Genomic DNA, 14248 nt, shown 5'->3' with positions numbered 1-14248 from the left:
AAGGTTGGGAGGAAATAATTCCACCTTAACACCCCTCGTTCTGAACTTAAGCAAGTGCTAAATGGCAGGCGGGAGGCAAGATGCCCTCTTTCTGGACAAGGAGAAATGGATGGTGCATTTCCAGGAAGGTAGGGCAAGCCTATCCTTATTGCAAGAGGTGTAAATCAAAGACACCCTAGAGTGAGTGAAAGTGGTTCCAAAATGATATTGAGATTTACTTTAGAGGAAAGGAAGGCGAGTCTTGCCTGAAAACATCACGAAGTATTTATGTCCAGGTGGATAATGATCACGTGCATCCTGGACATTACGCTTCTTGTGATGACTGAGACTGCTGTGCCAAATTCCCCATCTATCTATCTATATCTATCTATCTATCTATCTATCTATCTATCTATCTATCTATCATCTATCAATCTACCTATCTATCTCTATCATCCATCCATCCATCCTGCATGAATCACCCTCAATATAAAAATGAACTGTAGGATGATATAACAAGACATTTAAAAACTATCAATTTATTATAAACCAAACCAACAGTGCAATAAAACTAGGATGAACCAAACCTTCAACTAGCTAAAAATGCTTCAGCATGCCTGGGCAAATAAGGTTTAAATCACATGCCAAAAAGAACACAGTACTGGTGCCCTTGGGTACATTATTTGTGCTTTATTGTGGCCTTTTTTGGATTGCACTATTTATATTTTTCATTTAATTAAAAAAAATACTTTACTGTACATTGCTCACAAAACTATGGTATGGGGTGATTAACAAACAATACTACAACTATTAGTTTAAATAATCATGCATTGGTGAATGGTTTTACATAGTGACTGGTGGTGTGAATTATCTGTCGTAGGCGTATTTCACTGCATAAACTGCGATGAACTAGGCTCTGATGACCCATGTCCAATATGTGTCCGACATGTCAGAATATTTGAACAATGAGTCACTCTGCCAGAAATTTGAGTTGGAGTAGCTTCAGTCACAACCTAAGTGTAGTTCTTGGTTACATGACCACTAGAATTCTACATCTCTGAATCTTGGTGATGTCCAGATCTGGACTCCTTCCTTATCTTTGCTGTTACATAGCTAACCCTCATGACCAAGATTCTCAAAGAGGGAAAGTGTTAGAAGAGTCACAAAGTCTCTCACCCTGTGGCTCTCGACATCTTTTGGAACTTCAAAGCACAGTTAGGGCACCACAACAGTTAAGAACATAGCAATATTCTCTGGTACACCTTGTGCCTCTAGAAGATTCTATTTTGAATGTCAAACATTCAGATAGAGGTTCACTGATGGTGCAGGTCAGGAACAGGTAACAGTGGCCTTCCAGATATTGTTGGATTCCTCAAACCTCCCTCAGCTCCTGCCCACATGGTCAATGGTCAGCGAGGATGGGAGCTGTAATCAAGTAACACTTGTAGAGCAGAGGTCCTTAGCATAGGTCAATGTTAGAATATAGGATTAAAAAGCCCACATGCTTTCATTATTCCTTCACATCTTCATACGCCCTAATTTGAATTGTTTTGAATTTGGATAGTTTTAGGTAGGCATCCTTACAAACATGTAATGCCTAGTTCTGAGAGAAAACAAACAAACAAACAAACAAACAGACAGACAAACAAATGGGTTATCAAGAGCAACCGAACTTCTGAAGGGCAGAGACAACATGTAATGTACATAGAAGACTCATGAACATGGGGACAATAATACAACCATTGTGTCACACTGTCACAGAGTGAGAGAGAGTGAGAGTAAGAGTGAGAGTGAGAGAGAGAGAGAGAGTTTTCTATGCAGAGCTGGGCCTAAAGAACACAGAAGTTTTGTGGTGGTGGGGAGGCAGAAGCTAGAGGCAAAGAGACTTCAATGTAATTTCCAACGTAATTTTTTCCAACACTCCTGAAATGTTTGCATTTTCTAAATCTAACATGACATGGACTAAGTGAAAATGTCACCTCCATTCTTTACTTATTAGTCATGATCTGTCCTGAGTGGCACTCTACGTGTGCAGTGGCATATGCATTTTTTATGTTGCTCTGGATATCATCTGCCACAGGATTTACAGGGTTTGAAGTACATCGTCCATGCGTCCAAGGGATGTCAACGAAGCCTGTGGAAGGGGGCCCGGCTGCAGAAGTTAAGTGGAGGAGAAGTGTCATTATATAAACCTTGCTCACTCAACAGCTCATCTAAAGGAGGGGGGGTGCTATCTGGAGCAGATGTGGTTGGTGAGGAATTGGTGCTGTGTTCTGGGCACTTTTTTTCTTTCCTAACATGGTCAGAGATTTAGCCTCTTTCCTTATTAACTTAAGAGCAACTTCCAGTAGTGCCAAGTGAGTGAATTATCTAATGCTACCTGCCAAAAGCAATCAAATCTGAGCACGAGAAAGGGCAGAAATCGTATTATTTTAATACATATTATTTGGTTCCAGAAGATCTGATTAAATTAGCACACTACTGAATTAGAGCAACAAAATTACTATGGGAACAGCTGAGAAAGACTTCCTGAAACTGAAGAGCTGATCGAATTATAAGAAGGAAAGAGCCTCTTTGCTTCCCAGTTATTCTCCAGTTGATGCCTCTCTCTTTTTGTACACAAGGGATCCAGGTGTGTATACAAAGAATGTAATATGGAAATGTCTTTGGAGGTGTTTTAGTTTCATCTCTCTAGATAACAGGGAGCCACCAATCGCAGCAGCTTCTTGAATCCTGAGCGCATGTTGGCACATTTACAACTAAGAGAGCATGCATATTCTCGTGCCGTTCTTACACTACTTTATATATGCTTTTGTACATACTTATAAATTCTTTTTGGGGTGAAAAAATGATGGTGAGAATCATTCCTAGGTGACAGAGATTCGGGGGCTCATTACATGCTTGGCCCCTGTGTGCTTCCACCAGTAGCCCCCTAAGTTCTATCCACTTCTCTGTTGCTTGCGGAGCTCCTCTGCTAACAGGGATTGGGTCATCTGACATGCAATTTTATGCAGACCTACTGAATGCAAGTCAAAGGTTGCATGCAGAACGAAAAGGTGCCATTACTGATGAACACACTAGGTGAACTCTGTGGTGTATGATGGAAGACATATAACTTTTAGACTGGAGGCAGGGAACAGCTTTTAAGAGCTGTGAGCGATATGATAAAGGCATTGTTGCCTACAATGTAAACACTCGTCTCCTTTGTCCCGTTATCAGTGATGACCAGTCTGGTGGTTTGCTGCCAGGAATTTCTGGCAGCTGCTCTGAAGAAAGTAGGGGTGGCCAAATGCATTCTAAGCTATAACAATGGGGAGGCAGCGGTGGAGGAAAGGGCATTGCAGTCGTCCCTGGAGAAATGTGTGGCTGCTTACTGGAAGGCCTCAGCAGCCTATACAGACATTTGGCCTGCTAGTCAGTCAGCAGCCACTGCTTCTTGGGGGTTGCTGCTAAGAATGGGCTCAACTCCTTTCCTCAGTTATTCAGCTGCTGCAGCAAGTAATTATTTCCAGGGATTCCCTCCGCTGCCCACTGCCGCCCTCTATTATTCAAGACAAAAGAAGGTTTGCACTACATACACCTATACATTTTAAATTGTATTGGTTCACTGCCCAGAGAAAGTTAGTTTTGGATGGTATGCAAACAGTGTTAATAAATAAAATAGCAGTCTAGTAAATTTCTGCACACGGAATGGGAAGGACACCATTTTGCCCTTTGCATCTTAGGCCAGCTTCAACATACTCTTGGTGGGGTATCTCACTACTGTATGACTTTAGCCAGCAGGCTTTGCCAAGACCATAACAATTCATAACAATATGCCATAGACTCTCTCTTTCTCTTTCTCTCATTCATAGATTATATATGCACTTTATTAGCATCAGATTTTGGCATATGTCCGTTATCTCAGTAACTCGGATGTCCTGAGCGTGGCTTTATTTCAAATGCCTCTCCGCAACAAAGCCTTCTAAGAAAATTTGATAGAGGGCACTTTGAGTTGGTCCACAGAGCTGCTGCTGTCACGTCGGAGAAGCACTTGTCAATCTCCATGCACATAGATCGTTTCTGAGAGCTGCAGCCAGAAGGACTCTGACAGATTCAGGGAAAGGGAAGGTGATGGTCCAAGCACATTTGAATGCAAAACACCAGCCTCCTTCTCCAGGCTGTGAGACAGATTCTTATCATTTTGCACTCTTTTTTTTTTTTTAGGGCACAAGCTGAACCACAATTAAGTGTGCAGGTGACACGAAAGGGGAGACTTTGGAGAACGGGCTGACAATAGCCACTGTCTGATCCTATGTGAATGAAGGTAGCAAGAATGGCTGTCACTGAGGGGGGAGGACCACTAGAAACTGAACAGATGGGGAATGAAAGAGAGCTAAAGATCGCAAGAGAGGGCAGCAGGAGGTAGGGAGGTGGGAGGCGGAAAGCAACAGCAGCAATTACTGCTTTCCAAGAGGCTTGTTTACATCCTGCCTGCCTCTCGGTAATGCTGTCCATTAAGCTGTGGATGTAAATGCAAACCTTCTTCACATCATGATGACAGGTCACTATCGACACCCACTAGAGTCTTAAAGTGGTGTTTTACAAATGGTAAAAATTCGTGCTTTCGCCCTTCTGTTGAAACCTCCAATGGAAGCCCCAGGCAGAAACGAGCATGCAGTTTAGTATCGAAATGGTCTTTTAAGTCAGGGCTACAGGCAATCTGAATGGGGGGGGGCAGCTCCTGGGTGTGCTCTGATTCCTGATATAGAGGTAGGAGCAGGGAGCTTCTAGCCCTTCAACCACTTAACTCGTCTCAGCAGTTACCTGAAGAGAACAGCTCTCTTTGCCTGATAACAGAAGCACTGTGACCATGCTATTGAGGGCTAAATGTGGTGTGGTGGCTAAATGCCAGGTCTGCATGCAAGAAAACATCGATCACCCAGGATTTGCTCATGGAGGAGGGGGCTCACTGGGCAGATTAGCTTTGTGACCCTATGCTAACCCAGCTGTGTCTGTCTGGGTACTTGGTGGGTGAAGCACCATTGCAAGGCAGATGGACAGGGCAGGGGATCATGAGATCATTCATAAAAATTCCATCTCCCTCACCAGGAGATCGATGTGCACTGTGCCTGAGGGACTGCTTGTGGTGATCTGGTAACTTCACCATACAGTTTTTGGTGAACTGGAAGAAGGGTACCTGACACCTAGTGTGTGTGTGTGTGTGTGTGTGTGTGTGTGTGTGTGTGTGTCCCATCCTATTTTGTGATGGTAAGTTATTTTAAAATGTTGTAATGCACTCTGTGACCTTAACTTGAAGGGTGGGTAAATAATACTAATAATTGGGTAGCGCTCTCTCGCGCTCTCTCTCTCTCTCTCTCTCTCTCTCTCTCTCTCTCTCTCTCACACACACACACACACACACACAAACACACTCACCCTGCTCCCATCACCTCCAAATGCACTGTCTCCATTTCAGACGTTCCCAGCACTGAGAGGGAAAATCTGAAGTGGGTTTCTAAGCACACATAGCAGAATGCTGTTAGAATTCATCCTATGATCACGGTTCCTGTTCAGATTGTCCGGCATACTATCAAATGCCTGAATAGAAGACAGCAAGTATGCAAAAGGGGCTCCTTTCTGTACAACGACCTGCATCAACAATAATAAGTGCAGTGAAAGTGAGGGAGTTTCCTCTTCTGCTATTACTGTGTTTATTCAATCTGGAAAAGAGCAAGGCTCTCCTGTTCTGACAATCCCACCCAAATCCTTGTTACCTTAGAACAGATAAGAAATTCACAGCACATGTGTGGACATGGAGTGAACTCTCAAATTAGGTTGTTATCAAGGGAAATTTTGCTGCACAAATGCGCAGAAACAGGTGTGAGGTATCCTTTTTGGCCTGAGAGCCTCCTTCCCTTCTGGGCAGCTTTCTAAGGGGCATGTGCCAATGGTCTAAAATTCATATACGTAGTCTCAATGCACAGCTCCAAGGAGCTCCAAATAAAAGGGAAGCATTGAAATCAAGGCCACAACAAAGAGAAGAACAGAGCAAAGAGCAAACCAGTTAAGGGAGAGAAAAAAACTTACCTTGTGTCAAGAGGAGTGCTATATAAAACAGAAATATAAAAAAGAAGAGAAAAAAGGGAACAGTTAATAACTTAGGCATGGCAGTTTCATTTTGCAGATGACTGTATTAAATGAGCAATGAACTTGACTTGATGTAGCTGTGAATTTTCTGCCGCCACATGCTAGATGCAGGTTTGTGAGCATGCCTGGTAGCAGCAAGATGAGCATGAAGCTGGAGAGAACAGGTGTGTACCAAAGGTTCTGGCTACCAGAGGTTTCCCCCTTTCCTTCATGAGCAGAGGCAGGGAGGTGGGGCTTGAAGGGGTGGGGTGGGTCGGGTCTCTGGAGTCAGAAAGTGTGCCAATTCACGACACTTTCTCAAGATCTGGGATAAACCAAAGCTCAACCCAAATAAGTTTTTTTTTTCCTGACGGGGATTTCAGTCATGCTAGAACCCTTAGAATAGTTGGTGCTTAGTGACTGTAACTTTGCCTTTGCTTAAAAAGTAAGATGCGAGTCGTGATTCATGCCTAAAAATGAGCTTTAAGTCACCTTACTCCGTTGCAAAATTACTGTTGCTGCAGTGGGAAATAAAACATCACCCCATCTACTTTGCATGCTCACTTTGATAACTCCTTTAGCTACGGTAATTGTCAGTGATATTCCACCTATAGCTGTAAGGTGGGCTGGGTACAATTCCAAGATACAAAGTGAAGCTCATGGCATGGCCAGAGATGAAAGAATAATTGAGGGCCCCAATGCTAATGCCTAGACCTTCCTTAACTTTCCATAGGTATGTTACAGAGAGTTACAAATGCAGTTGTAAAGCAATCCCAAGAACCAAAACAAATTTGTCTAACTGTATTTTGAGCTCTGAAATGCCAGTTAAGTCAGGTGCTATTGAACCCTAGAGCTGTAAAAGTACAAGATAAAACTACAAGATAAAAGTACTGATAAAACAACAGGAGCTGTAATGCTAGCACTGCTAACAATGAATAACCACAACAAATAACTTAGGCCAAATGATTACATATCTTTCTGAATCTCAATATGCAGTGGAAATCTCTTCTGATGCAAGTCTTTTAATTTCTATTTGCTAATTGGAAGTCTCCAGGTGAGGCAGACGGCTGTCAACAACAAATTGGTTGTCTGACATGGATAGGAGTAGTTTAACCACAGAACTGTTAATTTAGGTTTAGACAGCTAATAATCTTTTTAATGCTAAGATGCCTCATTTAATCCCATTATATCTCTTTCTTTTTTCATCTTTCAGATTTAATATGACTCATAGGAATTTTGTAACAAGAATTGGTTTTTTAAAGCCAGTCACCATTGTTTCTGTAACTATATTACTTTGAAATTCATTTAAAAACTTGTATGCTTTGAAATTTAGTATGTCTGAAAGTTGGGGATGGAAATGGCTTTTCTCACTCAGGTACCAAGAACCAGACTGAGGAAGTGCAACCCTGCTCGTTTCCCTGGACCTTTCAGCGGCTTTTGATATCATAAGCCACGGTATCCTTCTAGATCAGTTGGCCGGATTGGGCATGGGAGACATGGTGATATGGTGGCCTGGTCCGTAATGGAAACCCAGTAATAGACATAGTATTGGAAGACCTTTATTTCACCCCATGGCCAACGAACCATGGGGTGCCTTCACGGTTTTCAACATCTATAACAAACTGTTGAGAGATGGCATCTGAATGTTTGGGTTTAAGTGCACCAGCATGAAGATGACATGCAATTCTAACCCTCTTTCTCATCTGATAATCCCAAGGAGTTCCTAAACTAATGCCTGGAGACCCTTTTGGGTTGGATGAGAGCAAAAAAAGCTAGAATTAAATCCAGGCAAGGTGGGCATTCTGTGGGTAGGAGAATTGCTGTCTCTGGATAGAGGGGTATAGGCGAGCTTCCACTCCCCCAAATGATCATTTGGGGGAGATCCTGGATTTGTTACTATCAGGGAAGACCCAGATAGCTGCAGTGGCCAGGTGCACTTGTTTCCAGCTTTGGCTGATATGACAATGGCATCCTTTCTGAGAGAAGTCTGATCTTGTCTGACACTTGTCACATCCACTGTAATGTGTTGATTGTAGGGCTGCCTTTGAAGACAGTTTGGAAAATGTCTGTGAATGGAACATGTAGCACTTATACTGTACCAACTGCACTGATAGCTAGTGAGCTTCCAAGCCCACTTTAAAACCTTAATGGTCTGGGTCTGGGTTACTTGAAAGAGTGCCTGTACCCATAACAGCCTGCCCGTGCCCTGAAATCAACAAAAAGAGGCTCTCTTTGTTTAGGTGCCCACCTGTAAAAAGTATTAGGCTTGTGGCCACCTGTAATAAAAGTTCTTACTTGTGAAAATATGTCCCTTGGGGATGCGGCAGGTCTCATCCTTCACAAAGCCCTTAAGGTCATGTTGGGAATTTTATGCCGTGAGTCCTTTTAGTTTAATGTTGTTTTGCTGTTTTATTCCTAAAGTTAATGGGTGGGATTATTATTTTTTATTCTATCCTATAAAACAATTTTAGCTATACGGTAATGTAAGTTGCTTTGTGGATAAGATTTCTCGAAAGTAGGCTATAAATATAAATAAATAAACGAATGACTGAAAGTTCATCCCAATGTAAAATGCAATTTCTCATTTTTTAAAAATATAATAGTATGATGGTCAAAAAAGCAGTTTAAAGCACACCATTATATTCTGTACATTAATATGCATGAGTTAGAAATGTACTTATTTTTTGTTCCTGATATTGTTTATGCAGGTAAACATAATTTATGAAAATAAATTAAAAATCATTGCAAAAGTTAATGGCGGAAAGCATGAATCTAGGGGTAGGACATTGCTGGCAGTCTGTAGTGCACATACAGCATTCAGAATACACAGGCAGCAAAACTTAGGTTAGTTACAGTGGTGAAGGTCCCTAATTACAGGAACTCAAGAAGGGCTTTAAAAAGAGGCCATGTGTTCTGAGCTTGGAGCAACCAGCCCAAACCTGGAGTTCACATGGTAGACTATGAGGGGAAGAATAGGCTTGCCTTCCAATCCCTCTCAAGGTCAGCTAAGCCTGGTAGGACAGTTTACTCTATGGTATTTACCCCTTCATGCATTAATCAGACTTAAGCATTCTGATTAGATGAGGCTGGTTATACTACAAACCCCTTCTCAGGCAAATTCACCAATTGCATGTACAATAAATGAACCACCTAGAGTCCCATCTTGATTCAGAGGTTCTCAAAACTGTCTCTTGGTAGGGAGTTGGTCAGAATGTCGACTGCCATTTCTTTGGTTTGTTGTTGTTGTTGTTCAGTCATTCAGTCGTGTCCGACTCTTCGTGACCCCATGAACCAGAGCACGCCTATCCTTCACTGCCTCTCGCAGTTTGGCCAAACTCATGTTAGTAGCTTCGAGAACACTGTCCAACCATCTCATCCTCTGTCATCTCCTTCTCCTTGTGCCCTCCATCTTTCCCAACATCAGGGTCTTTTCCAGGGAGTCTTCTCTTCTCATGAGGTGGCCAAAGTACTGGAGCCTCAACTTCAGGATCTGTCCTTCTAGTGAGCACTCAGGGCCGATTTCCTTGAGAATGGATAGGTTTGATCTTCGTGCAGTCCATGGGACTCTCAAGAGTCTCCTCCAGCACCATAATTCAAAAGCATCAATTCTTCGGCGATCAGCCTTCTTGATGGTCCAGCTCTCACTTCCGTACATTACTACTGGGAAAACCATAGCTTTAACTATACGGACCTTTGTCGGCAAGGTGATGTCTTTGCTTTTTAAGATGCTGTCTAGGTTTGTCATTGTTTTTCTCCCAAGAAGCAGGCGTCTTCTAATTTCGTGACTGCTGTCACCATCTGCAGTGATCATGGAACCCAAGAAAGTGAAATCTCTCACTGCCTCCATTTCTTTGGTTTGACAATACGCCAACTCAGCAAGTCCATCTGCATGCACATGGTAGTATTTCCCCAAATGTGTTTGGGTCTTGCCTGAAACCTCTTGCTTTGAGATAATTTCAAGCAGCTTTGAGTGTACACCCATCACACAAATTTCTCCCCACACAACCCGAAGTCTGTAGTTATTGGTCAATCCAGACCATTTATCTGTATGTCTCAGCTGTGGCTATGTACTCTGAGGAAGACAAAGCTATAGAATTTTGTTTACAACTGGCCCAGGAAACAGGACCATTTCTAAACATAAAGAGAAATCCACCTGTTGACTTGTACTCCTTTGGGTTTCTGGCTCAGTCTGCATCCATGTACCTCATAGTTTGGGATTGTTGTCAGCATAAGTTTACAATTCATGGTTCACTTTAAGTATCTAACAACTCCTCACAGCAGTTCAGTCCTTCTCAGTGGGAGAGCTAACTTTCCTGCTTAGGATTCCCACTGCATTTGCTATGTCAGGTCTGGTTGTTGTGGTTAAGTACAGGAGCTTTCTTTTGGCTGAGCTGTACTCAATTTCCCCTTCTGTACCCAATTGCCTTCTTGTCCAGGTCTGGTGCTGGAGCAGTGCATCAATCTCTTCCTGTGTAGCATCCCTTCACAGGTGAGCTTCAGTGGTTAGCATCTGCACTATCTTTTCCCAGGTGGAAGGTTCTAGAGGTTGCGATGACCTTGCAAGATGGGACAGTTGTGGGTCTGGGTCTTGGTGAGTACCTGACACCTGGCTCTGGAACCTCGTCTGCCTCTTCATCACCCTTTAATGCAAGCATGTCATTAGTTTGCTTCCCTCTGGCTGTGCTGCATCTTGAAATCTGCTCCTCTGCTTCTCTTTCCTGTTCAGCATCTGTGCTAAGTGGTGTGACAGTAGAAGGCAGATCTGGACTGTTATACATCAATTTGGGTAAATTTATGAGGGCTTGTGTTTCTACCTCTGACTCACCAGAAAAGTCCACCACAGTTCCTCTCTTGTCAGCTCTCCTGTATTCATCAAAATGAACCACATGTCTTGTGCTGACTTTCCCAGTACTCAAGTCCATTACTCCATATCATTTGCTTCTCAGCAATAGTCTCTTGTGCTCTGGAATCTAACTTGTGCCTATCCTCCTTGGGTACATAGGCATGGGCAATACTGCCAAGTACATGCATGTGTGGCATGTTAGGTATTCTTCTGTGCCAAAGTTGAAAAGGTGTACGTGGCTGGCAGTCTATTTTGGAGATATACTGCAGTGGCTACTGTACCTCCCCGGATGCATCTGGGAAGGCCAAAGTGAGTCAACATGCACAAAGCCATTTCCAGAAGAGATCTAAACTTTGTCTCAGTGATGTGAGTTTTGCTGGCACCCAATGAAAAACATGATTTTTCCTTACAGCTCTCTGTTTCCCCATAGTTCTTCCTCTGGGACAGAGTTGTGTCTCACACAACTCCCTTTTCTCTTTCATTTGTTGGGGTGGGGGTTAAAAAGGAGAGCTGTGTTTGCTGCCTAGGCAAACCAAACCTTGCTTTGCCTTTGTTACACATGCAGAAGTTTGTGTGGCACAATGGGAGAAGTTCCAATGAAATGCACTTCCTTCTCCGTCTTCAGAACCAAATGCTGTGATGGAATTATACCTTGCATTACACCTTCGAGGCCATTATAATTTAGACTTTGGAGCACCCTGACTGAAAAAGGAGACCTGGTGCTGCAGCCCCTCTAATGCTGAAGTGTCGAAACTGCTGTGTGAAGGGAATATCCAGCCCAAATTTCCCTGGGGGGCTGACAAAGTAAAAGGAAACCTAGACCCCAGTTGTCAACTAATGTGACACTCAAGCCATCAAATGAGTTAACAGCCCAGTGAAAAAATGTCATCTTCCTAGCAAGGGGGTGGGGAGTCTGGATTTACTGGAGGGACAGTCAAAAGGTACTGACAGTAGGGCAACCAGAAAGGTAATACAATCTGCTGGAAGGCTTCTAGGCCCTGTTATGTTTCGCCAACAACTGTTTGGTCCCTGTCACTGCAGATGAGGGAAACATATAGAACCATGGGACTGCAGAATGAGATTGGGAAGCCTTGGAGCCAATCAGTGGAAAGGAGAAGGCGGCAACCCATTTCTAGCTCTAACAACAAGAAGTTCAACAAACTCTTGGTGGTGGTTGTTGTTTTGCATTTGTTATCACAAAGCGGGTCCTCCATTAAAGAGAGCACATGTTGTGGTGCAACCTGGCCACCTGACCCAGTGTTGTGGGTGGGTAATCTTGGAATAGCCACAACCCCTGATAGGTGGGCCCCGCGTTGTTTGGGCTCAATCTGACCAATAGGGTCCTCTAGAAAAGGAGCAGTGCGGGACCTATATAACCCATGTGAGTCTTACGAGCTTCCTCTTTGGGGCTATCACATTGGAACACCCGCCCACCTCTCCCTATATTTAGGGCTTGTGCTTGACCTTGCTATGCCGTTTTGTGTCGCCTGCTTTTGGGGCAGGGGCACAGTAGGAATTTTCCCCACTTGGCTGATGCCATTTGGGTTTTGCCTGCCGCATAGCAAATTGTCACAACTTGTAAGGTTGCGGATAGGCTCTGGTTCAGGTGACGGGCGTGGCATGTGATGTGGCCACACCTATGCAATGTAGGGTATTCTGGTAAAGGAATCCGGGGACTCACTGGTTTGGCAAACCCCGAAAGGGGTTTGGCCCATGCCCGAGTCCAGGGGACATCAGGGTGGCTATTTGGTGCTCCCTCCATCAGCTGTCCTGTTGTCTTTGTCCATGGAGTTGGCCAAACTGCGAGAGGCAGTGAAGGATAGGCGTGCCTGGCGTGCTCTGGTCCATGGGGTCACGAAGAGTCAGACACGACTGAACGACTGAACAACAACAACCATCAGCTGTCCCTGGTGTTCATCCTTGGCTGTCCTATGAACATGGCTCTGGGACAGCGCTGGCTGCATGGGTGCAGGGAGTTAGTCGAACCAGAACCTATGCAACCACTCACTTGATTGTAATCAATAAAGTTGTGGCCTAAATTTCTGCCAAAAACCAAACCAAATATTTGACTCTTGTGTGAATTTATTTATGGGGAAAGGTAAAAGGTCTAAACACGCAAATGTGCATTGGAAAGAAGAGGCCTATTTGCTGGTGGGTTCTGATTCCTGGGTTCCTTACCAAGCTACAAATGAAAGAGAAAGAGGATACCCACCTCAGGCCTAATCTTTTCAGGTGTTGCGTGGGGGGCATTGTCACAGAATGAGATTACAAAAGAGGGAAATGTCTGGAAACTGATAACGCACATGATTATGAGGGCCGAACATAGTTACAGCCAATAATTCTGAAGGGAATTCAAACGTAAAATGGCTGAGGAGCTCACAAAATACAATTTAATTCAATTTAGCTAATACAGTAGAAGCCTGGAGGGTAACAAAGATTGAACATCTTATAGGATGAATTTATCTAAATAGGATGAACAGTTAATCCGGGAGAGAGGGAAGGAAGAGGCGCACATTGGTTCAGCCTCATTTCTCTACCAAATAACTTGGCAGAGTGAAATAAACATTAAAATACAAATTCACACAAAGGATAACAGAGCTATCAACACCTGTTCTTATTTCCACACAGTCTCTCCAACCCAGGAAGTGGCCAAGACTCCACCTGTGTAGTTGTACATTCTCTAGGCTCAAACCCTGGAAGGGGCATGTGTCCCTGTAATAATGGTACAGTAGTAGCAGCAACATGTGTGGCCGCCTCAGTAGGAGCAGCATAGAAAGCTGCCTTATACAAAGTCAGGCCATTGGTCCATCTACCTTAGCACTGTTGACACTGACTGGCAGCAGCTCTCCAGAGTTTCAGGCATGAGTCTTTCCCAACTTGACCGGGAGATGCAGGGATTGAACCAAGACTTTCTGCATGTACAGCATGTGCTCTATCACTGAGCTTCAGTCCTTGCTGAATTTGTCTCTGCCACATTGTTATTAAAGATGAACGGTTAGGGCCAACTAGATGATATGGTAGGAGATCTGGGACTGGACCTCCTCTGATTTTTATCCGTACCTAAAAGCACCCATGAGGTGGCTCGAGTTGGACAGTGACCAGAGCACAGGATGAGGAAGTTGTCTCCCCATGACATGTGAAATAAACCAACCCCCTTCCAAAAGATGCTGTTTGCCCCATGGGGCACAACAGGCAGGCAATTCATTAGCTCTCTACCCCCCCCCCCCCACTGGGGGCTTGACTTGACATTGGGTCGCTCCATAGCAAAGTTTAGCTGTGAAGAAACCAAGGGGAGATCCATCACAGATCTCCCTTCAC

General features: G+C 43.8%; 1 protein-coding gene across 4 annotated transcripts in view; it reads right to left on the bottom strand.

The window, feature by feature from the left end:
• SLC8A3 (solute carrier family 8 member A3) overlaps nt 1-14248 on the bottom strand; it is a 123012-nt gene that overhangs the window by 13507 nt on the left and 95257 nt on the right. For 3 of the 4 annotated variants that reach the window (XM_033146757.1, XM_033146767.1, XM_033146784.1), the window contains exon 3: nt 6049-6066. The exons of the other annotated variant lie outside the window; for it this stretch is intronic. In XM_033146757.1, the coding sequence (XP_033002648.1) occupies nt 6049-6066 (18 nt within the window). The remainder of the gene's footprint in view (nt 1-6048; nt 6067-14248) is intronic. 4 annotated transcript variants of the gene reach the window in all.

The sequence above is a fragment of the Lacerta agilis genome, chromosome 1 (genome assembly GCF_009819535.1).
Source record: "Lacerta agilis isolate rLacAgi1 chromosome 1, rLacAgi1.pri, whole genome shotgun sequence".
NCBI lineage: Eukaryota > Metazoa > Chordata > Lepidosauria > Squamata > Lacertidae > Lacerta > Lacerta agilis.
This window is presented reverse-complemented; position numbering and strand designations above follow the sequence as displayed.